This window comes from Equus asinus, chromosome 2, assembly GCF_041296235.1.
Source record: "Equus asinus isolate D_3611 breed Donkey chromosome 2, EquAss-T2T_v2, whole genome shotgun sequence".
Classification (NCBI taxonomy): domain Eukaryota; kingdom Metazoa; phylum Chordata; class Mammalia; order Perissodactyla; family Equidae; genus Equus; species Equus asinus.
This window is the reverse complement of record NC_091791.1, coordinates 36,872,727-36,898,313: the sequence shown is the minus strand read 5'-3', so window position 1 is coordinate 36,898,313 and position 25,587 is coordinate 36,872,727. Positions and strand designations below refer to the sequence as shown.

The 25,587-nt window shown below is 37.9% G+C and overlaps 1 protein-coding gene across 2 annotated transcripts in view; it reads left to right on the top strand.

Annotated features, from left to right (window-relative positions):
- Positions 1-5,265: 5,265 nt before the first annotated feature.
- The window catches only part of KIF11 (kinesin family member 11), a 47,456-nt gene continuing 27,134 nt past the window's right edge, over positions 5,266-25,587 (top strand). Inside the window, exons 1-10 of one of the 2 annotated variants that reach the window (XM_014862944.3) lie at positions 5,266-5,620; positions 10,953-11,085; positions 11,325-11,422; positions 11,510-11,588; positions 12,685-12,870; positions 12,986-13,110; positions 15,819-15,909; positions 17,086-17,328; positions 18,805-18,900; positions 24,702-24,790. In XM_014862944.3, the coding sequence (XP_014718430.3) occupies positions 5,544-5,620; positions 10,953-11,085; positions 11,325-11,422; positions 11,510-11,588; positions 12,685-12,870; positions 12,986-13,110; positions 15,819-15,909; positions 17,086-17,328; positions 18,805-18,900; positions 24,702-24,790 (1,217 nt within the window). In that variant the 5' untranslated portion in view covers positions 5,266-5,543. The remainder of the gene's footprint in view (positions 5,621-10,952; positions 11,086-11,324; positions 11,423-11,509; positions 11,589-12,684; positions 12,871-12,985; positions 13,111-15,818; positions 15,910-17,085; positions 17,329-18,804; positions 18,901-24,701; positions 24,791-25,587) is intronic. The other variant, XM_044754111.2, reaches the window with a different exon arrangement.

Below are 25,587 nucleotides of genomic sequence, written 5' to 3'. Positions count from 1 at the left end.
TAAATCTACTTCTAGCTCTATGGCTTTTCCTATTCCGAACATTTTACACAAATGGAATCATACAATATGTGGTCTTTTGTGTCTGGCTTCTTTCACTTAGCATAATCTTTTCAAGATTCATCCATGTTGTAGCATGTATCAATACTTCATTGCTTTTTGTTGTGGAATAGTAAGTATTCCATTGCTTAGATGTACCACATTTTTTAATCCATTCATCAGTTGATGGACCTATGGGTTGTTTCCCCTTTGGGGCTATTATGAATAATACTGCAATTGAACATTTGTGTACAAATTTTTATGTGGACATTTGTTTTCAGTTCTACTGAGTGTATACCTAGGAGTAGAACTGCTGGGTCATGTGGTAACTCTCTGTTTAAACTTTTGAGGAACTGCCAGACTGTTTTGCAAAGCAGCTGCACTATTTTGCATTCCCACCAGCAATGTGTGAGGGTCCCAGTTTCTCCATTCCCTTACACTTGTTATTATCCATTGTTTTTTTTTCAATATAGTCATCCTAATGGATGTGAGGTAGTATCTCCACGCTGAGATTTTAAAAGTATTTGTGGAAAATTTACTGATTGTAGATTAAATTTACTGATTGTGGAATAAATACTGATTGTGGAACAAATACTGATTATTTTAATCAGTAAAAGAGTTTTTCAAAGCCCAAAGTTTAGTTATTTCTGAAGTGATTAACGAGTGTAATTAATGAATGATCACTATCTCCTACTCTAGCCATGTTTTATGTCTTCCCACATGTATCGAAACCAAGTTATACAACCCTGACAATTATACAAATATTGGAGGATTGCATTTCTGATGGATAAAAACAGGCTATGCAATAAAACCATTGACAGCTAGAGTCCCAAATGACAGCACACAGAAAAAGAAATCTTCCATCTCTGATAGAGAACAGAGTATAGCTACATTTAGTTTTGCTTGGGATCTTTGCATTGGCTTGTTTGATCAGCTAACCAAAGCTCTTTTATTTAATCCATTAGAATATAAATTCAGGTTCTTTATCAGCACAGACTAAGATATTTAACAGCACGACATCAGAATAAAGTGTTTTTATGACATCCTTCCTGTGATAGGCTGAATAACACACCCCCACCCCAAGATGTTCACATCCTAATCCTTTTGAATGTTACCTTATAAAGCAAAAAAGGACTTTATGGATGTGATTAAGTCAAACCTCCTGAGATGGGGAGAGTATCCTGGATTACATAGGTGGGCCCTAAATGTAATCACACATATCCTTATAAGCGAGAGGCAGAGGGAGATTTGACATAGAAGAGGAAGCGTGGAGGCAGAGACTGGAGTGATATGCTACAAGCCAAGGAATGCCAGCAGCCATCAGAAAACGGAAGACACAAGGAACAGATTCTCCCCTAGAACTTCCAGAGGGAATCTGGCCCCGCTGACACCTTGATTTTGACCCAGTGAAAGTGATTTCAGACTTCTGGACTCCAGAACTGTGAAAGAATTTCTGTTTTTTTAAACCACCATGTTTGTTGTGATTTGTTACAGCAGCCATAGGAAACCAACCACACCCCTTGGGAAAAAATCTGAAGTAAAGTTCCCAAGAAATTGATCTTCTCTGCACTTTTTCTCAGGAAGCTACAGGAGGATGTGCTCCATGTAAATAAAGAAGTAAACGAAGGAAGAGTACACAGGTGAGATCCAGAAAAACATGATATCCAACCGAGGAGATAGGCAAAAGGAACTCCTGGGATGAAAACGAAGGGAAACCCTAGGATGGCAGTGCACTACAGGCCTAGAGAGTAAGCAATCCAATTAGAAACAACTTGAAACTGAAAGACTTCTGATGTGATTGTATTGGTGGAATATTTTGCCAAGAGGCTACTGGAAGCTGTAGAAAGAATTAGGAAAAGTACCACCAAAAAGTAATCAAACAAAAGTGGGCAATTATTAACTTCAGGATAGACAAAAAGTAAGAAAGGAAATATAATCTCACTAAACTGAAATGCTCGGCTATGAATAGGCATAATAACCTAAATACAGATTTTTTATTTAACAAAAATTGTAACATTGGGTGTATGGGGAAGGGAAAGCAGAGGGGATGGTAAAGTTTGAGAACTAAATCTTATCCTTCATAAGAGGAAATGAAGAAATAAAGTTTAAAATTGACTAATCAAAAGGTAATAGTATATACAAATTTCTTACAAAAATGGAGATGAGTAAATGCTAGAATAAATAGCTAAAATGAGTTGAAAGTGGTTGTTTCTGGAGTGGAAGTCTGGAGGGATTAGGCAGATAAGGCAGGGAAATATCTTTTTTGTTGTTGTTATAAGCCCTCAGAACTATTTAACTTTTAAAATGATGTCTATGTTTTACTTTAAGAAAAATAAAAATCAATTAAAAATAATTTATACAAGAAATACACTCTTGAAAGAGAAATGTCAGATCAAGAACATGGTCAATGATGTTGCATTGGTAGAATCCAGGTTAACTATTGTTAGAGTGCTAAAAAGATTTTCTAATCATGCGCAGACTTTCAAGAGAGAAGTGTTGACTAGCTTGAGTAGTTTGAGCTTACAGGGGCAGTGTAAAATAACGTATCAGAGTCAGCCACTTGCCTAGTGTAACAAAACTCTTACAAACGTCCATAAGACCCTGGCCATCTCCACGAGATTTAGTCTTGAGGGCAGGAACTATAATTCAGCCTATCTCTTCACTGCTTGGCCCATGGTAAGCGCTCAATAAGGGCATGATGAAAGTGGGTACAGGTGCACTGAGCACATGAAAAAATTAGGTGAGGGGGATGGCAGTTAACAACCTGGGATTTGGAATCAAAAAGATTCTGAGTTCCTTCTCTGCCACTTATTAGCTGTATGACTACAGACAGTAGACTGACTTGGCCTGTCTATTGATAAAAGAGTGGGAAATAACAGTTCCTTCTTCAGAGAGTTGTTCTGAAGATAAAATGAAATGATGCACACAAAGCCTTTCACAGAGTCTGACACACAGTAGCCCTAGACAAATGGTAGCTGTAACTCATAAAATGGAGACTCAAATTTCTTGCATCAACCCAAATGATTGTTAATGTAACTATTGTTTAGATTTTTGCTAATGAGAAAGAAAAGGAGAAGAAATTAACATTTTTGGCCTACTATGTGCTAGGTACTTTATACACATTATTATTCTATTCCTCACAATAACAGTAATCATTGTTATCTCCATTTTGCAAATAAGGAAACCAAGGTTGAGAGACGTTAAGTAATTTCCTTCAGGTACTCATATATTTATTTAGTGACTACTTTGTGTAAGGCTCTGTTCAAGACACTGGGAAAACAACATTGAACAAGACAATCAGTCGCTTATGAAACTTGCATGCTAGCAAGGTGGATAGACAGTACACTGACAAAGTAATTACCCATTTTAGTAACTGTTGTGAAGGAAATAAACAGGGTCTAGAGACAGAAAATTATAGGAGGAATATGCTGTATAGAGTAGTCAGGAAAGCCCTTTTAAAAGAGAAAGTTGAGCTGGGATCTTAAGGATGAGAAAGGGTAAGCCATGCAAAGGGCCAGACTAGAGTCCTAGGCAAAGGGGATAGCAAATACAAAGGCCTGGCTGCAGGAAGGAGCTTAGAAGCTCTGGATCATGGTAGCGAGCTATGTGAATAGTGGCTGGAGTTGATGTTGGTATGTACCTATAGGCAAAGGCCAGAACATGGGGGCCTTACAGGACATGGTAAAGAGTTGGAGTTTTATTCTAAGTACAATGAGAAACTACTGTAAGGTTAAAAAGGAGATGAAGGCCATGACCTGTTTCGTTTTTAAAAGATCCTTCCTTTGGTCAGTGAATGCGGTGGGGAGAGGAGAAGAGCAGAAGCCGGGAGACCTGTCAAGGAGGTTAAGGACAGTTGTTCAGGGAGGAGATAAAAGAGAGTTGGGCTAGAGTGGTGGGCAGAGGTAGGCAGATAAAACCAACAGGACTGCAGTGAACATAGAAGACAGAGGAATCAAAGGTCTGGTTAGTGCCAAGCGTCTACATGAGACAGATTAAGGCGGAGGTAAGGGGAATAAACAGTTCCGTTTTGGATAGGTCCATTTTGGGATGCTGGTGAGCCCATTAAGAGGCGATATCAGTAGACATCTGGCTATGCAGAATGGAGATGATCAGCACTATGCAGAACGGAGATGATCAGCAATCTGAGCTGCAGACGTAGACGTTCCCCAGGCGGAATGTAGGAGGTTACTAAGTGGACGAACACTAAGGGAGCCCGAAAGCTTTCCATTCGGCTGTTACTTAAAAAACTAAAATGATATCTACGTTCCCGTCGGCTAAGCGTGGCCCAGAAGCGCAGCTCCCAGAGCCCACTACAGAAGAGGCCGCTGATTTAGCATTTCCTGGACCCGGGACCCACACGCAAAGCTGCGGAGTCTTCCTGGGCACTGCTGAGATGCCTATTGTATACCCACGGACAGCCGAAGGTCACTGAGCGCACGCGGGACCCAGGGAGCGCTGCCTGCTGGGATTTGTAGGCTGATGGCGGCGGGCGTTTGCGCAACCTCTTTGAGACGCCGGCTGGATGCTGCGCCATGGAGATGTAGCGAAGCGCTCCCTGAACTTGCATCAGTCGTTGCAGAACGGTTGTCCGAAAAGGCAAATCTGATCTTGATTTCTTGCTTGGAATCGTTTAGCGATGACGACCTCTCATCAGGTAAAGGATAAATAAATTCAGAATCCTAAAAATGACAATGTCCCTTTCATCACGATTTGGTACTCGCGGTAGCCGTATCTCTTAACACTTCCTAATCATTCTTCAAGAGTATTGTGAACGCTGCCTCCGAGAAAGGGGCTCGCTTTTGACCTCTTTCCTCTGTGCTTCCATAGCACTCTCACAATTCTCTAATAATGATTATAATCACGGCCAGCCTTCCTGAGCACTTACTACATGTTCTAGTCTAGGCTATTTACCTGCATTAGCTTATTAATTCTCACACAACCCTCTGAGGCGTTTGCTATTATTTCCATTTTGCAGATGAGGAAATTTTGGTCTAGACACGTCATGTGACTTGAGCAAGAACACCTTAAAGCGTCACACTGTTTAGTCCCGCGTCTCTCCCACCGTACTACGAGTTCCAGGCGGGCCCCGACAGATCAGCTTTTTACTTTCCCGCGGGCCACGCCCTGAGGGCGGGGCTCTGGTGAGGACACTGCGTCCCATGGTGCCTTGCGCGCCGCGCTGCAATTGGCCCGGCGCGTCGGCTCGTTTTTCAAATTAAGGCGCCGAGGCGTTGCTCGGTTTCTTGGGCTTCGGCCGGAGAGGAGATTGGTGTGTCGAAGACGAGATTGGTGATTCGACGGCTCCAGCTGGTGCGGGACAGACGCCGCGGCCAGTCAGAGCCCCCGGTGGAGAGAGGGGACACCGAGCTGCTTGCGGCGGCTCCCGCGGCCACACCAGCACTCGGCGGGGCAGGTGGGCGTCCCGGCCGGTGCCGGCTGCCGCGCCCCTCCTCGCCACTCGGCACTCGAGTCCGCGGCCAGGCCTTGATTTTTTGGCGGGGCCCGTCATGGCGTCCCAGCCCAATTCGTCCGCGAAGAAGAAAGAGGAGAAGGGGAAGAACATCCAGGTGGTGGTGAGATGCAGGTAGGGCGAGACTGGCAGGGCTCCGAGCGCCGAGCTTTGCTGCTGGGCTCCCTCCTGCGCGGTCCGAGGAGAGGGATTCGGTTTGCCATTTCCGAGGGGACCAAACCTTCCCGTTTCATACTTGCCCGTGTCCTGTTCGAGAAAGTGACACCGGCTTGCTGTGAGGAGTAAATTAGTGTCTTTTTCAGAAGAAAGGATATTTGTGTTGGAGGTTACAATTTAAACTGCTATTCAGAAGGGGAGTTTGATCGCCATTCTTTAGTGAAAAGTGCGTTTTTAAACTAATGTCGAAGATGTAGGTGTCACTTTTATATGCTACTCCCTGCAGTTTGTCGGTTTGGAAATAAGACTTCATACCTACTTTGCAGATGTTTTAGCATTTGTGTTGGGGTTACCATCCTCTCCAGCACGTCTAAAAACGTAATTAATCACCTGTTCTCTTTATTCTAGATGCAGTATTTTCTTAATCGCGACTAAACATGTAAACATCACTGTATTGAAATTTAAAAAATTAAGTTATAGAGTGAGTTTATGTTTTTAAAAGACCAAGGAGACAACTTAAGCCAGCACAGTTAACTGGTTGTGCTACAATTTGTTCTTCCTTAGACCAAAGAAGACAGCTTTTTCTGGGTGGGTGGGTGGAGGTGTTCGGCTCTCCCTTGATTGATTTCCAAATAACTTCCCAATTTTAAAATGGGCCAGTAGAGGAAGAACATACTTGTACAAGCTATTACTTAATTAGAGATTGATTTATTCAGCTCTTTAGAGGCCCTCCAACAGTTTACTGGTGTGTGTTTTGTGTCTCTTTTTCTTGCTGTTGTTTTAAAAACTCCAACTATCAGCAACTTTTCTGTAAATCCAAACGGTATTCTGAAATTAAAAGGTTATTTAAAAATGTATCAACAAACTTTCTTAGGTTATTGCTAACTCAACTTTGGTGACTTGAATTATAGGTATCAAAGGTAATAGGTAGCTTTCTAAACTAGGCGCCAGAGAGGAAATTTAGTGGTAACCTTAAGTCTAACCAATTACCAGTTGCACTGTAGGGCTTCTGTTAATAGTTGCTTGTTTTGAAGATTTTTAAAAAATCAACGACCCGTTTTACAAATGCAAGTTTTTAGATTATTTTGGTCATTTAAAAAAGCGAGGTAATATTACCTTTCTATGTGGTTTTATTTTCTTTAATTTCTTTTTTATTGTTAATTACAAAATATGTCAAATATATGAAAAGTTATATAGAACAATGTAACAAACATCTGTGTATCCATCACTCAGATTAGAAACAAAACAATCATTACAGCTGGAGGCCCGCTGTATTCCTCCCCATCCCTCTTCCTCCACCCCAAGAATTAAACATTACCCTGAACTTCGTGTTTATTATGCCCATACACTTCAAGCCTTACCTTAGAAGACATTTCTTTTACTTTATCTAAATTTAATAAAAAGTGCTTAGGTTGTGTCTAATATTTACAATAATTTTAGTATAAAGAGATTTTTTTTTTCTTTTTCAGGTTAGCCTTTTCTTTTTCAAATAGACTTCCTAGTGCAAGTATGTCCCTAAGCTTTAGTAAATAAACAACTTAAGAGGCCCTTCAATGTTGTCAAACCTTTTCTGTAAAGAGCACAGATAGTTAATATTTTAGGCTTTGCAAGCCATATATGGTCTGGCACGTATTCTTCTCTAATTTTTTTTTCAGTTTAAAATTTTTAATTGGCACAGTTTGTTAGCCCAAGAGGTCAGCACGATTTCAAGAGAGAAGAGATAACTTCATTACTTGATTACAATGAATACAATCTTTATGATGTTCTTTACTTGTGCAATAACTATATGAAGAGAATTTTTTATTCTACTATGCACAGCTCAAGATAAAGGTATAGCTTCTGGAATTGAGGAACTGATGGTATGGAGAGAGAGAAATTTTAGTAAGGAAATAGGCTTTGATATGTGTATCTACAATGACACACAGACATATACACACAAATACACAAAACACCCCTCCCCTTTGTATACTGTACAGGTTGGCATAAGCTCTATTAAGAAAATATAAAGGTTTTTGGATTTAAGTTATTCTTAGCATTTTAATCTAGACAGGTGCTTAGGCAATTTAGGTCTTAACATATCTGAGTCATTCGTATATTTAAAAGTATATAGTTGTGTTTTTAAAAAGACCCAGACCAACTTTCCTTAAACAGTAACCCAGTATGACACCATAGTTACCAAATGGAAATCAGAATTGTTATTCCGTATTAAATCAGCAAAAGGATATTTTAGAGAAAGGACAACTTGGAAAATAAAGACTTCAGACTTCGTTATTCGAGTTAAGAGCATTTTAATTATTAACGGTGGTCACCAAATAAGCTGAAGGTAAATCTCTTCAAGATTTTGCTTCTGATTTGCTTTGTTGAGGAGAGAGTGTTTCACTACCCCACTACAAGACGATGCAAACTTCTTTATCCTTGAAAAGATTTTTCTAAAGTTGGTATCCTTATCAGCAAAGGGTCACTCCCTTGTTGGTGCTTGCTGTTTTGCTGGACACCTTTTACTTGAAATCAGTAAGATTGTGTGTGGTCCAAGGTTTGCAGATTTTAAGTGGTGGGATGGATCTGCCAGTGTGCTGCTGCCACCGAGCACTCCATGTCTGGTTTTTCTTACACAACTCTGTAAAATTGTAAAATTCATTCTTAGGTCTCTAGCAAGGCAAGGGCCAGATTTGGCCTACAGGTTGAAGGTTCCAGACCCCTGCATGATCTAGTTATGGGCTATCTTTCCCCTGCTACCTGCTCCTCCCCCTCTCCCCCCGCCCCGCCCAATTTTTAAAACAAATCTACCATGAGACCTCAGGGCCTTTGAAATTTCTCTCTGCTTGGAAAGCTTTTCCACCAAAATAACTCCATGGCTGGCTCCTTCACTTTTTAGATTCTGCTTAAATGTCACCTTTGTCAGAGGAGCCTTCCCTGATCCCTCTAAAATAGGAGTAGCAACCACTTATTTTCCCTCATCATCACTTCTTGTCTCCTAGTTTGCTTTATTTATTTTCATTTCTAATTTATCATCACCTAATATATTTATTTGTTTGGTTGTTGTCTCTTCCTGGCCCCCCACCCCCAGCACACATATACTAGGATTAAAAGTGTCTTGAGAATAGGAAGTTGGATGTTTTGTTTGTTTTGAAACTTGGTTTTGTTCACTACTATATCCCCAGTATCTAGAAGAGTCTCTCACATAATAAGTACTTGATGAATATGTATGAAATGAATGAATGAATGAATGAATGAATTTAGCATTTCTCCACAGGACAGGACTTTTTTTTTTAAATTTTTTTTTTTGAGGAAGATTAGCCCTGAGCTAACTCCTGCCAATCTTCCTCTTTTTGCTGAGGAAGGCTGGCCCTGAGCTCACATCCGCGCCCATCTTCATCTACTTTATATGTGGGATGCCTGCCACAGCATGGCTTGCCAAGTGGTGCTATGTCCACACCTGGGATCCGAGCAAGTGAATCTGGGTCGCCGAAGCAGAACATGCGCACCTAACCGCTGCACCACAGGCCAGCCCCAGGACTTTTTTTTTTAAATGCTCAATCTTCTTTCCTTCACCATGTTGGTTGTTTGAATTTTAACATAACTGTAGTGAGGTCAACAAATTGATGGGTTTGTTAATGTCATCAGCAGAAACCTTGCAATTTCTAATTAGTTAGAGAAGTCTGGATAGGAAAGTACAGAGTCCCTAAAGCTCCTCTCTGGGAGTTTTGATAACTTTTAGGAATGTGTGATTTGTGTGAATTTCTACTGTTTTGTCCTGAAAACTTGAATGATATTCATTTGGTAATTTAATCACATCTAGGCAAGAGAGTAGTTTAGGATGCTGAGAATAATAGACTAATTGGAAAAGTTTTAACCACATGAGAGCAGTTCACTCCACTTGGTACTCTCGGCCTACCTCAGTATAAATTGGTTCTGACTTAGTTTTGTTGAACTTTGAATAATAGTGCTTACTGTGGGGTGTGTGCATTGTGTAGGTTTGAGCACATTTGCCAAATGACAGCATTACCAGATATTACCTGGGAGTTGATGAGTTAAATTTCCTGGGATCACAAATTTGGTCTTCAGACCAGCCCAAAATATGCTAGGGAGTGGGGCATGCCCGAGGACGTTGAGGTATCCTTTTTAAAATAAATAGCAACTTGGTTTGTCTAGTGATGAGGGGAAGGATAATTTCCTATTTAGCATTTTCTTCTATAATGTGTGATACTCAATGGGAAAGATGAACTCAGGTCAAGAGTGCATGTCTCCCTTTGGCCTAGACGTGTATTAAGTATAGTAAATATCTTATGGATGCTTCTCTGTGGACTCTGGTTCTTCTTAGTTTTCCCTTCATTCCCCTTAAGATGACGTTTATTAAGCACTGTAGTTTAACAGATATTCGAGTGTCTACTGTGTGCTAAACGTAATAGTAGGCAGTGGGGAAACAGTAGAATAACAGGATTTCTTTCCCTACACTGTGAGCTTGGTACTATTACTAGCCCCATTTTTCAAATGAAGAAACAGACACAAAGGCCTGCATTGCCCAAGCTGACTGGGTCTAGAGTCCTTGCCCTACTGAAATGCCTGAGGAGGAATTTAGCTTGGCAGATTACTTCCTCTTTTCCACCACCCAAGCCTACCCCACCCCTCCCTGTCCGGATCAAGACTGTGTTGAATTTTTGCTGTGTGTTCCTACAGCACCCATTACATACCCTTTCTATACATCACCTTTCTTATAATCATTTGTTTTACGTCTCTCTTCCTCACCAGACCTCACAGTGCTGTGAGGACAAACTGAGTTAACACATATAAAGCACTTAGAACAGTGAGTACCTGGTACATAGTGAGTATTCAGTGTTATTAGTTAGTTATTTAATTCTTTTTATTGTTTTTTGTTTTGTGCCAGTTACCCAAGGGCAGGTTAGTATTTTGAGCACAAATTTGGCATGTTCTTTCTACTACATTATAGCCTATTTGAATCAGATTCTAAGAATAGTGGAAATAGAATTCTAAAAAATCTTTGACATTTTTTTACAAGCTAATTCTGTTAGCATCTACTCCAAGAAACTGTCAGAATTGTAATGTTTTACATATCTTGGAAAACTAAAAAACAACAACCTAATTTTATTTCTGGGAATTGAAACCCTTAAAATCCTGTTATCTGCTTTAGCAGTATCATTTAGTCTCCATTTAATCCCTGTCGCCAACAGTGTAGTCAAAACTTCACATTGTTCTAAGGTGTTAATGAAAATGTCATGAGTAACCTGATAACCAAGAGTTCTTGAATAACTTTGTGTATTTCTCTTTGTAGACCATTTAATTTGGCAGAGCGGAAAGCTAGCGCCCATTCTGTAGTAGAATGTGATCATGTACGAAAAGAAGTTAGTGTACGAACTGGAGGATTGGCAGATAAGAGCTCAAGGAAAACATACACGTTTGATATGGTACTGACTTCTTAAAATGCTGCTCCTTCTTTAATATTTACTAATGTAAAGTTATCCTGGTATACATATTTCCTCTAGGTTCTAGTGTACAATTACAAATTTCAGTTGACTCTTTGAGTGGTCACTTGGTTTCTAGTGGGCTGAATGAGTCAATATATTAAAAACAAAATTATTAAAGTGAGTAATTTTGAAGATTTTATTGAAGAAATGCCTTGATTTATTTATTTATTTTTTGATAGGTTTTTGGAGCATCTACTAAACAAATTGATGTTTACCGAAGTGTTGTTTGTCCAATTCTGGATGAAGTTATTATGGGCTATAATTGTACTATTTTTGCGTAAGTGAAACACTGTTTTTCAAATTGATGAAAAGGTTTAGATGCACGTATTTGTTTTTCATTGAACACTTTTGTTAATCTTCGCAGATATGGCCAAACTGGCACTGGAAAAACCTTTACAATGGAAGGTGAAAGGTCACCTAATGAAGAGTATACTTGGGAGGAGGTATTTGTTGTTTATAACAGACTTCTGTCTCTGAAGTGGCTGCATATAACTGAATAAAACTTGGTAAAAGGCCTGTGTCTTAAAATGGAGAAGATCAGAGTACCCATGTCAAAGATGACTTTAAGAAAACTACTGCTATAGTAAAATTAGAGTATATGGTATGGCTTCTGTTTAAGAAACATACAGTCTCATTGGGAGAGAGAGGACCAACACGTATGGCACAGTTAAGTGACAAGAGAGGAGTCTTTTGGGGACAGAATAATTGGAGCAGAATATTGTGGAAAAGTGGAACGTGAGTAGGGCTTGAAGGGGTAGACTTTGCAGAGAGGGAGGGAGTCCCATGAACTTAGCATAAAGGGGCAGTATTGTACTTTATTAGTGATGACCTTGAGTGTTCAAGAAATTAAGATCACCATATTGTTGAGTATTGTAGAAAGCAGATAGTACATTTCACAAAGAATCTACACAAATGTGTTTAAATTTAAATGAGTTTAATGACTAAGTTAATTTTCCAAATTATTAACACTTAGGTAGATCCTTTTATCTGGAGATTACATAGTTGAGGCATTAACTTTATGCATGGATAATAAAGTTATGGAATTGTAACCGTAGGAGATACAGAATAGGCTTAAAGTACAGTTTTCAAACTTTAGAGATTCGTAACAATTTTATTAAAGATACTTAGACATTTGAGAAACAACCTTGTTTTATGTCAGAATTAGGGAATACATTGTTAGGTGGGCCATCTTTCTTGTTAAAATGGTGGTGTTGTGTTCTCGTGAGAAAAATTGGAAAGAATTCTTGAAGTTGGCCTTATACGCAGCTGGTTCAGTGAGTTTCTGTGTAATGCTCAGGCATGAAGCGGCTGACAGCTATGACAGATTTATGGAAGGTATAAAGAAGAATTACTGTTGAACAGACTCGTAAGTGACTTGCTGTAAATTACTTCTCTAACATTAGGTTAGTTTTTTTTTTTTGACTTGTTTTGACAGACTTATGTTTAAATACACTATAAAGGAGACCCTGGTTATATATTTTTAACTGCCACAGTAAGTGGCATTCTTCTTTTTAGTCCTTATTAATAATATAATTTCAGGATCCCTTGGCTGGTATAATTCCACGTACTCTTCATCAAATTTTTGAGAAACTTACTGATAATGGTACTGAATTTTCCGTCAAAGTATCTCTGTTGGAAATTTATAATGAAGAACTTTTTGATCTCCTTAATCCATCTTCTGATGTTTCTGAGAGACTACAGATGTTTGATGATCCCCGTAACAAGGTAACTCAGTCTTTGAGAACGAAATGTCTGCAAACTGTAATGTGTGATGCTTTGAGAAGTCAGTATATATGTATTTTTACCAATCTAAGGGGTACTTTTTTTGATATTTGGTTAGAGAGGAGTGATAATCAAAGGTTTGGAAGAAATTACAGTACACAACAAGGATGAAGTCTATCAAATTTTGGAGAAGGGGGCGGCAAAACGGACAACTGCAGCAACTTTGATGAATGCGTACTCTAGGTAAGAAAGTCATCTTGCCCCCCACTTGGGCTCCATCATTTTCTTTTTAAGAAGAATTACAAACTTAGGGGAAGTCAAATTTGGGATGGGTCAACGTATGTGAGTCACATACCTAGATTGTATGGTAGATTGTGTGCCTTAATAATTGGCTTGAGATTTATAGGGAGAGCACCAATATTGGAAGAATGTTGAAAGGAGAACAAATCAGGTTGAACTTGAGCAGAAATATTAAACTTTTTTTAAGATTTTCTTTTCCCAAGTGAAACTGTACATGGGAGCCCAGATTAAAATGTGGCTTCATTAGTTCATTTGGGGGGTGGGATGCTCAGAGGCTTGTCTCAGCCTTATGAACATTTTATCTGAGCACTTTTTTGGAGCCCCATGGATACTTAGAACACAGTCTGAAGACCCCTAGTTTTAATAAGGATTAGAAGGTCAAATGGCTTCATTTTATTTTATTTTCCAGCTTTATTGAGGTGTGATTGACAAAAATTGTATATATTTAGGTTGTACAATGTGATTTTTTTTTTTTTCAAATGGCTTCATTTTAATGTAGGAAGACAGATGGTCATTAACACTGGCTTTCAAGGGGAGAAAGGGGCATATTTGATAGCACCCCCTATAGGATGAATCCCAAATTCTACAAATGCAGTTTACCAAGTCAGAGCTGATCTGTTTTTTTCTGCTGGTCTTTGAAGGAAACATCAGAGTGTAATTGAAAGAGCTGTGGATTGAGAGTTAGACATTTGTGTTTAGTTCTAGTTCTGCAGAACTAGACTGTGACTTTGAGTAAATAAGTGAACTTACCTGAATATGAGTTTCCTGAGCTACAAAGATTATTAGGGCTAGATCTTATTTCTTTGCTCCGTTATAGTTGAAAATTTTTACGCTATGCTGTAACAACTTAATTGCAGCTCTATAAAAAATAGGTATGCATTTAAAGAAAGAAGAAAAAGAACATAACATAAAAGTAATTAAAATCATAGCATTATGAGTGATTTTATAATTTTAATTAAATTTTCCTATAATAGTTTTCCTTTTTTTAAAAAAAAAAAGATTTTACTCTTTCCTTTTTCTCCTCAAAGCCCCCTGGTATATAGTTGTGTATTTTTAGTTGTGGATCCTTCTAGTTGTGGCATGTGGGACGCCGCCTCAGCATGGCTCCATGAGTGGTGCCGTGTGCATGCCCAGGATCCAAACTGGGAAAACCCTGGGCTGCCAAAGCAGAGCACGCAAACTTAACCACTCAGCCAAGGGGCCGGCCCCTGGTTTCCCATTTTAAAAAGTTAAATTTAATTCTACGATTGGTTTATAACTTAATTTTATATAGAATTCAGAGGAATGAACTTAAGACTAGGTGAAGTTTCGTTTTTCTAAATACCTTTCTCTGAAGTGTAAAATTCCTATTATTCCATAAATTTGTGTAATTTAGGACTCCTTTTTTTGGTATGCAGACTGGAGTAAAGATCTTTTTTTATGGTGTAGTTCAGTTTTCCAAAATCAGAGTTGACCTCTATGCTTAATTGCATTAATTCCATAATCTTGGATTAGGAATGGGTAAATAATGGTAGAAAAACATGAGCTGTATAGTATAATTCAGATCTATAGTTTATGTTCATAGTCTTCCTTGTGGCCTTCCCCTTTTCTGTAATTTTAAATAATTTTTGTAAAGATGATACTTATTGTAAAATTTTCTAAGTAACATTAAAAGTACAAATAAGAAAACTAAAAATTACCATATTCCTTATCAGCCATCAATGACATTAACAGACTTAATGATGTTCAACAAATGTCATTGATACAGAAAGGAGAGATAACTATATAATTTTGTAGCCCTCAGATAAAAGCCAAATGTCAGTGTATAGCATAAGGGAGACTTTGGAACACTTTATAGTCTAGCAGTGGTTCTCTTGTAGTGTTCGGTAATCCCTGCTGTTTACTATTTCTGCTGTTCAGGGGAAGGAGTTACCTATTTATGATGACATTCTCAAAGCAGGGCAATGTACTTTTACAACACTTGACATCGAGGGAGAGTAATCTAGTGGCTTACCTGGTCCGGTTTAAATTTATGGTAATGACGTATTGCAAGTGGTCTTTTTAAAGGTTGGCACCTGAGCTAACATCTGTTGCCAATCTTCTTTTTTTTCTTCTTCTTCTCCCCAAAGCCCCCCAGTACATAGTTGTATATTCTAGTTGTAGGTCCTTCTGGTTGTGCTATGTGGGATGCTGCCTCAGTATGGCTTGATGAGTGGTGCCATGTTCCCATCCAGGATGTGAACCAGTGAAACCCTGGGCATCTGAAGCAGAGCGTGTAAATTTAACCACTCGGCCACAGGGCCAGCCCCTCAAGGGGTTCTTATGAATAGGAAGACTGATTGTAAGCCTTCCCCTCCTACACACCAGGCAACTATCCCAACCCCACCCCACATCCAGGTTTCAGAGGTGCCTGAGGATTCTAGTTCTAAGTCTTTTAGGTTGTTTTCAGGTAGCTTCTTACTGGGGTCTCCTATAGGCAGCAGGTATAAGAAAGCAAAAATGTAAGCATTATTCTGTCCACCCTCTGTCTTCCAAAATCTTATCGATATCTCCTGTCTCATACTATCTCTACCCTTGTGGATTTAGATCTTTCTTTGCTGTTTTCACTGTTTTATAGAAAGCAAATAATATTTTGCATTATAATGACTGGGCAACTTGATCTTGTTTTCTAGTCGTTCCCACTCAGTTTTCTCTGTTACAATACATATGAAAGAAACTACAATTGATGGAGAAGAGCTTGTTAAAATTGGAAAGTTGAACTTGGTAAGCATCTACCTTAATACCACTGTTTCATTCTTTTTATTTCTCCAGCTTTATTGAGGTATAATTGACAAATAAAATTATATATTTAGAGTGTACAATGTGATGATTTGATATATGTATACTTTGTGAAATCATTACAACAGTCAGGTTAATTAATACATCCATCACCTCACATAGTTACCCTTTTTTGGTGAGAATGCTTAAGATCTACTCTCTTAGCAAATTTCAGCATAGTATTAACTATAGTCACCATAGTGGACATCAGATCCCCAGAACTTATTCATCTTATTACTGAAGGCTTGTACCCTTTGACCAGCATCTCCTATCCTTCACCCCCCTGCTGCTGGTAACCATTATTCTACTCTGTTTCTGTGAGTTCAAGTTTCTTTTTTTTTTTTTCCAGATTCCACATATAAGTGAGATCATACAGTATTTGTCTCTCTGTGTCTGGCTTATTTCACTTAGTGTTATATCCTCTAGGTTCATCCGTGTTGTTGCAAATGGCAAGATTTCCTTCTTTCTTGTGGCTGAATAATATTTTCTTGTAGATATATACTGCATCTTTATCCATTGATGGACACTTAGATTGTTTTCATATCTTGGCTATTGTGAATGATGCAGTGAACATGGGAATGGAGTTATCTCTTTTTTTTTTTTTTAATTTTTCCTTTTTCTCCCCAAAGTCCCCAGTACATAGTTGTGTATTTTTAGTTGTGGGTCCTTCTAGTTGTGCTATGTGGGACGCCGCCTCTGCTTGGCCTGATAAGTGGTGCCATGTCCGTGCCCGGGATTGGAACCAGCGAAACCCTGGGCCACCGAAGCAGAGTGTGTGAACTTAACCACTCGGCCATGGGGCCGGGCGCTGGAGTTACCTTTTTGAGATGCTGATTTTATTTCCTTTGGGTATATACCCAGAAGTGGGATTGCTGCTTCGTATGATGTTTGTATTCTGTTTCATTCTTGACCACCTCATAGAGCTGCTTGAAATTTTGTACTTCTAGGCAATATTTTTGTAGTCACTGGGTTATTAGCTTTGTAGTAGGTTGTTAATTATAAAAAAATTATTTTGTTGGCTATTTAATATATTATGTATAATATGAAAATGAAAGTCTTCGAGTCCAAATCCAATAGACTGACAACTTATTTTTCTTTATTTTTTTATTTTTATAATTCAAGGTTGATCTTGCAGGAAGTGAAAACATTGGCCGTTCTGGAGCAGTTGACAAGAGAGCTCGGGAAGCTGGAAATATCAATCAGTCCCTGTTGACTTTGGGAAGGGTTATTACTGCCCTTGTAGAAAGAACACCTCATGTTCCTTATCGAGAATCTAAACTAACTAGAATCCTCCAGGATTCTCTTGGGGGACGTACAAAAACATCTATAATTGCAACAATTTCTCCTGCGTCTCTCAATCTTGAGGTAAGCCCTTTGAAAGGTATCTGCAAGTGTATAAGCTGTAATTCTTAATTTAGCTGTCACATATTTTAAAAGTTCATTAACTGGCTTCATTCATTCTATGCTATAGTAAAAAGAATCTGGACATTGCGTATGGACACACAGGAGGATACCACTGAAAAAATTCCCTTTCTCCTTCCTGGCAGAGTTTTTAATCTTAAAAAGCCAGTTACTTAAGGGCTTTTTCCACAGTGTTCAAAGAAAATTGCTGTGGTCATTTGCAGTGGATGGTTACATGGGGTATAGAGATTTAACTGAGTTCTTGAAGTGGGTCAAGTGAATACTCGTAGAGGCTGCTTAGAGAGCACTGAAGATGGGTTGGATGTGTGAGAACAGGTGGGAAAACCAAGAGAAGCAACAAAGGTGGTAAAATCTACTCTTATTTTATTGTGATCATCTCCTTTAAATGGAGTTACAAAAGCTTTTATAAAGTCTCTAACTCCCCTTTCATTTTTTAAAAATATCTTGATTGAGATATAATTCACGTAACCATAAAAGTTACCCATTATGAGTGTATAATTCAATGATTTTACTGTATTCACAGAGCTGTGCAACCATCACCAAAATCTAAGTTTAGAACATTTTCATTACACCAGAAAGAAACCCTGTAACCCATGCAATTGCTCCTCATCTGACCCCACTCCAAACCCTAGGTCATTAGTAATCTACTTTTTTTAGTCTGTAGATTTGCCTATTCTGGACATTTCATATAAATGGAATCACACAATAAGTATTCTTTTGTGTCTGGCTTCTTTCATTTAGCATAATGTTTTTAGTGTTCATTTATGTTGTAGCATGTATCAATATTTCATTCCTTTTTGTGGACAAATAATATTCCATTATATGAATATAGGACATTTTGTTTATCAGTTGATGGAATTCGTTGAGTTTTAAGGCTAATCTAAAGTAACAAATTATTAGATAAATTATCATAAGGTTAAAGATCCTGAAAATTGAAGAGAAGGGAAAAAAAGATAATGGTGTTTTGAACAACCACTTTTTTTTTTTTTGAGGAAGATTAGCTCTGAGCTAACTGCTGCCAATCCTCCTCTTTTTGCTGAGGAAGACTGGCCCTGAGCTAACATGTGGGACGCCTACCACAGCATGGCGTGCCAAGCAGTGCCATATTTGCACCCAGGATCCAAACCGGTGAACCCCGGGCCGCCGAAGCGGAATGTGGGCACTTAACCGCTCGACAGCTTTTTTTAACTTTCTATTGAGGTTATGATAGCTTACAACCTTGTGAAATTTCAGTTGTACATTATTTGTAAGTCGTGTGAACAACCTCCTTTTTAAAGGTTGGCTTTAGTAGTCTTGGTAGATTTTTAGATTAGATACAACCATAAATTATTATTTTTAAGTTATCTAGTACATGTTAGATACCAAAACTATATTATTCTCATAATATCTTCACTAACTGGCCTTTTCTTTTCATTGCAGGAAACTCTGAGTACGTTGGAATATGCTCATAGAGCAAAGAACATAATGAATAAGCCTGAAGTTAACCAGAAGCTCACCAAGAAAGCTCTTATTAAGGTGATTGTGAATTTTTGTGGAGTAACATGATCTTGTTTGACAAATGTGAAAATAAGGAACTGAAATAGGTATTGTTAGAATTGTTAAATTGCCTGTGGTAAGGCCTTTTCATCTAATGATTTAAACTAAATACTTTATGTTTTAAAATGTTTTTTCTAATGCAAATATGTTAACTTTACCAGCTGTATCAAGTCAGCCAGATTTGCCTTTATTTACATTTATAAAATTTATTTATTTACAGCTTTAGGGTATAATTACCATACCATAACATTCACCCATTGTAAGCCTACAATTCAGTGATGTTTAGTACATTTATAGAGTTGTGCAACATCTCCACAATCTAGTTTTAGAAAATTTCTTACTCTCTATAAAGTTCCCCTTGACCCTTTTGCAGTCAGGCAACCACTGATCTGCTTTCTGTCTATAGATTTGCCTTTTCTGGACATTTCCTATAAATGAAATCATATAATATTCGGTCTTTTGCATCTGGCTTCTTTCACTGGGCATAACATTTGGGCTTCATCTGTGTTGTAGCATGTATGAATAGCTTATTTCTTTTTATTGCTGAATAGTATCCCGTTATATGGATAATATCACATTTTGTTCATCAGTTTACCAGTCGATGGACATTTGGATTATTTCCAGTGATGCTGGAGTGAACATTTGTTTATAAGTCTCTGTGTTGGTGTGTTCTCATTTCTCTTGGATAGATACCTCGCAGTTTAATATCTGAGTCTTATACTAAGTTTATGTTTAACTCTAAGAAGCTGTATTCCAAAGTGGCTGTCCCGCTTTAAATTTCTACCAGCAGTGTACGAGGGTTGCAGTTTCTCCACATCATCTCCAATACTTGCTGTAGTCTGTCTTTTTAATTTTAGTCATTCTCATAAATGTATAATAGTACATCAGTGTGGTTTTAATTAGCATTTCCCTGATGCATAATGATACTGAGCATCTTTTCACATGCTTGTTATCTATTTGTGTATCTTTTTTGGTGAAACGTCTGTCCAAATCCTTTGCCCACTTTTTAGTTGAGTTGTCTTCTTATTAAGCTGTAAAGTGCTGTTAATATCTTCTAGATACAAGTCCTTTATGAGATGATTTGTAAATATTTCCTCTCAGTCTGACTTGTCTTTTCCTTTTCTTGGTACTGTGTTTTTTATATGAAAATTTTTTTTTTCTTTTTTCCTTTTTTTTTTTTGAGGAAGATTAGCCCTGAGCTAACTACTGCCAGTCCTCCTCTTTTTGCTGAGGAAGCCTGGCCCTGAGCTAACATCATGCCCATCTTCCTCTACTTTATATGTGGGACGCCTACCACAGCATGGCGTGCCAAGCGGTGCCATGTCCACACCCAGGGTCCGAGCCAGCGAACCCTGGGCTGCCGAGAAGCAGAATGTGCGAACTTAACCGCTTTGCCATGGGGCCGGCCCCTATATGAAATTTTTATACATTTACATGCAATTAAAAGAAATAATAAAGAGAGATCCTTTGTACGTTTTGTCAAACTATAGTAAAATATCACCACAGGGATATTGACATTAGTAACAATCCACTGATCTTATTCTCCAGTTTTCCTTCTATTCATTTATGTGTGTGTGTGTATTTAGTTCTATACAATTTTTTCACATGTGTAGGTTCATGTATCCACCACTGCAGTCAAGATACTGAACAGTTCCATCATCACAAGGATCCCTTACATTGCCCTTTTATAATCACTTCCTTTCCACTCCTACCTCCCCTTCCTAATCTCTGGTATCCAGTAATCTGTCCTCTATTTCTAAACTTTATCATTTCAAAAATGTTATTGAATGGAGGGGCTGGCGTGGTGGCATAATGGTTAGGTTCTTGTGCTCTGCTTTGGTGGCCCGGAGTTCACAGGTTTGGATCCCAGACAAGAACCAATACACCACTCATCAAGCTATGCTGTGGTGGCATCCCACATACAATAGAGGAAGATTGTCACAGATGTTAACTCAGGGACAATCTTCCTTAAGCAAAAAGGAGGAAGACTGGTAACAGATGTCAGTTCAGGGCCAGTCTTTCTCACCAAAAAAAAAATGTTATTGAATAGAATCACACAGTATGTAGACTTTTGGGATTGCCTTTTTTCACTCAGCATAAGTCTCTAGAAGTTCGCCTGAGTTGTGTGTGATCTTTCTTTTTAGTGCTGCATATTATTCCATTGTATGTATGTACCATGCATACAGTTTGTGTAACCATTCACCTGTTGAATGACATGGGCTGATTTCAATTTTTCATAATTATAAATAAAACTGCTGTGCATATTTGTTTACAGGTATTTGTGTAAATATAAATTGTATTTCTTTGAGATAATTGTCTAAGTTGCACAGTGAATTTTTTTCTGTTTCTTTCTTTTCTTTTCGGTTTTTTTTTTTTTTTTTGCTGTGGAAGATTCACCCTGAGCTAACATCCATTGCCAATTGCTTGAGGAAGATTTGCCCTGAGCTGTCATTGTGTAAATCTTCCTCTAATTTGTATGGGGGTCACTGCCACAGTATGGCCGCTGATGAGTCGTGTATGTCTCTACCTGGGAACCAAACCCAGGCTGTGGAAGTGGAGTACACCGAATTTAATCTCTAAGCCACGGGGCCAGCCCCTGAATCTTTACAATTTTAAGGAACTACCAAGCTGTTTTCCAGAGTAGCTGTACTGTTTTACATTCCCATTAGCAATGTTTGAGTGATCTAGTTTCTCCACATCCTTGCCAGCATTTGGTGTAGTAACTTTTTTATTTTAGCCATTCTCCCAAGTGTGATGGGTTTTAACTTGCATTTCTCTAATGTCTAATGATGTTGAATATCATTTCGTGTGCTTATTTGCTGTTTGTATATCCTCTTTGGTGAAATGTCTGTTCCTCTATTTAGGTCTATTTTCCAATTGGATTATTTGGGGTTTTTTTTGTGTGACTTTAAAGTTCTCAATATATTCTAGATGCTAGTCCTTTGTCACAAGTGTTTACAGTTATTTTCTCCCAGTCTGTAGCTTCTCCTCTCATCCTTTTCATATGGAATTTTGGAGAGCAAAAGTTTTTAATTTCCACGTGGCCTAACTTATCAATTTTTACTTTTATGAATTGTGCTTTTGGTGTCAATTCTCAGAACTCTCTGCCTAGCTCTAGATACTGAAGATTTTTTCCATTTTTGTTTTTGGAAAGTTTTATATTTCCACGTTTCACATTTAAGTCCATGATCCATTCTGAGTTGATTTTTGATAAGATGTAAGACTTAGGTCAGGGCACATTTTTTTCACCTCTGGGGTATCTGGATTGCTTTAGTATCCTTTGTTGAAAAGGATATATTTTCTTCATTGAATTGATTTTGCACTTTTCTGAAAAATCAATTGGGCATAGTTTTGTGTGGGCCTATCTCTGGGCTCTCTGTTCTGTTCCATGGATTTATAAGTCTGGCCCTCCACCAGTACCACACAGTTTTAATTACTGTAGCTAGGTAAGAACTCTTGGAATCAGGTAGACAGTTTAAAAGGAGGTTTATATGAGAAAGCTACTTTCTTCATAAAGGCTCCCAAAATTGTCAGGATCTGAGAAACACTACAGTGATTTTATATTCATTATTTTAAAAATACCAGGCTCTTTTATAAGCACTGATTTTATTTAGACATTTGAATCTTTTGAACCCTAATGCTATTTTTAAATCTAAAAATATTTGAAAATATTTCTTTAATATGATAGAGTATTCAGTCAGTGTTTGAAATTCCAAGTTTTTCAATGTATACATATTTTTTAATAGTTGTTTTAGGATCCAAATAAGTTTTACCCTTTGTGGTATTTTTTATTGAGGTCATAATAGTTTATAACACTGTGAAATTTCAATTGTACGTTATTATTTGTCAGTCACCATATATATGTGCCCTTTATCCCTTATGCCCACCCTCAAACCCCCTTTCCCTCTCGTAACCACTAATCTGTTCTTGGTCCATGTGTTTATCTTCCACATGAGTGAAATCATACAGTGTTTATCTTTCTCTGTATGGCTTATTTTGCTCAACATAACACCCTCAAGGTCGACCCATCCATGTTGTTGCAAATGGGACAACTTTGTCTTTTGTTATGGCTGAGTAGCATTCCATTGTATATATACCACTTCTTCTTTATCCATCAGTCAATGGGCAGTGGGCTTGCTTCCACGTCTTGGCTATTGTGAATAATGCTGCAGTGAACATAGGGGTGCATAAGTTTCTTTGTATTGTTGATTTCAAGTTCTTTGGATAAATACCCAGTAGTGGGATAGCTGGATTGTGTGGTATTTCTATTTTTAAGTTTTCGAGAAATCTCCATACTGTTTTCCGTAGTAGCTGCACCAGTTCGCATTGCTACCAGTGGTATGAGGGTTCCCTTTCTCCACATCCTCTCCAATGTTTGTTATTTTTTGTCTTAGTAATTATAGCCATTCTAATGGATGTAATGTGATATCTCATTGTAGTTTTGATTTGCATTTTTCTAATGATTAGTGATGATGTTGAACATCTTTTCATGTGCCTGTTGGACACTTGAATATCTTCTTTGGAAAAATGTCTGTTCATATTCTTTGCCCATTTTTTGATCAGGTTGTTTGTTTTTTGTTGTTGAGTTGTGTGAGTTCTTTATATATTTTGGAGATTAACTGCTTGTTAGATATATGATTTGCAAATATTTTCTCCTAGTTGGTGGGTTGTCTTTTTGCTTTGTTCCTGGTTTCCTTTGCCTTATTACCCTTTGCAATTTTCTGATGTATCTTTTGGTCTGAATACGTAGTTTCTCCTTGCATTTTTTTTCTCCCTTTACAATTTGTTTGTGGAAGTACCCGTATTATTTGTCCTGTAGAGTTTTCCCCTAGTGTCTTTTGACATATTCTGTTCTTTGTATTTTTTATAAACTGGTAGTTGGATTTTGAGACTTGATAGATTAAAGTTTGATCTTATTTACATATTTTTGCTAAGACTACTTCATAATTGATGGTGTGTTCTCCCACCAGGAAGCACAGAATGTCTGGTTCTTTCTCTTTTTGTGGGGAATTGATGATATTCAAAGACGTGATCCATTTGTTTTTTAAGGGTTGCAGAATGGTAATTTTCTAATTCAGTTCTTTCTTAACTGATTGCCAGACTACTTTCATAACAAGGAACCTTCCCTCAGCTACCCAGGCATATGCTTCTTATAGTAAACGCAGGAGAAATGCTTGATTTGTTCCTTTATTTGACAGTTTTGAGAATAATGATTTGGTTTCCTAGCTTTCTTAATGTCATTATAAACTCATGGACATAAAATATTTGTGTTAGCCCATTGTAGTTCTTATCCTCCCTGATAGTCACTTTGTCCCTTCTTTGGCTAGTCAGTACCTCTTCAAGTGGGTTCTTGAGTCCTCTTCACTAGCCACGGTTTGTTAGCTTCCTTCCTATTTTGTTTGCCAAGGTATTCCAGGTTCATCTTGAATGTTTCTTGCCCCAGTCGGAGAACCAGACACTTCTCTGAGGAATCTGGGTTCATTTTAATGTGAAATGCATTTGGATACCAACCTGGGTACTGGAGGCTGTGTTTTTTCTTCAGAAGTCCATATTTTTACAGTGAGTGCATTTAAAGGAGCTTTGAAAGCTATTGAAAGACTTTATTCTAAACAGCTTAGTATTGAATTAAAAGTATGGTTATGACTTTTTAGCCTACTTTTTTATGTTTTAAAAAACATGAAAGGGCTAAGTTTATGTTTTATTTGTTACATGTCCTCCCCAAACTGAATGAAAAAAAAGTTCAGTGCTAAATTGACACCTACAACATTCTTCTTTTGTAGGAATATACAGAAGAGATAGAGCGTCTGAAACGAGATCTTGCTGCAGCCCGTGAAAAAAATGGGGTGTACATTTCTGAAGAAAATTATAGGTAAGCCCTTGGCTATGGAAATTCATGTCTAAGAATAAGCAATTTCTGATAGCCTGTTTGAAGTAAAAGTTACTTTTTGACAGTAAATCTTTATATCTTTGTACCTAGTGCCTTTAATTGCTTCTTTTTGTTTTGACGTTAACAAGTAGTTATCAAACAGTTTAAAAACTTTTTATATAACTTTTATTTTAAATAATTATAGATTCACATGAAGTTGCAGGAAGAGTGCAGAGAGGTCTCATGTATTTTTCTCCCAGTTTCCCCTAATGGTTACCTTTTACATAACGTTCGTACGGTATCAAAACTGAGAAATTGACATTGGTACAATGTGTATAATTCTATGCCATTTTATCACATTTGTAGATTCGCGTAGTTCTACAATTAAGATGGAGAACATTCCTGTCATCACAAAGATCTCCATCTTGCTACCCCTTTCTAGTCATACCCACTCCTCTTCCCCAATGATCCCCAACCCCTGGCAACCAGGAATCTCTTCACTTTTAAGCCTTTGAGTAGTTTGTCCAAAGGAAAGCTTCTACTGAAGCTTTATGTAGAAACAACAACAGATTAAACAAGGGCAGAAGGCAAGTGGGATGCTAAGGATTAAAACTTGAAAATTCCTGATTGCATTTATCTTTGAAGATATTAAGGAGGGTGACTTTCACAGGACATTTTAAAAATTATTGATAATGAGAAAATGTATTTAGAGCTAATTGATAATAACTAAAAGCATTTTACTATAATCTTTGGCTCACTTTTTTTATAGATGTTTCACTATATGACCGTTGTAAAAGTAT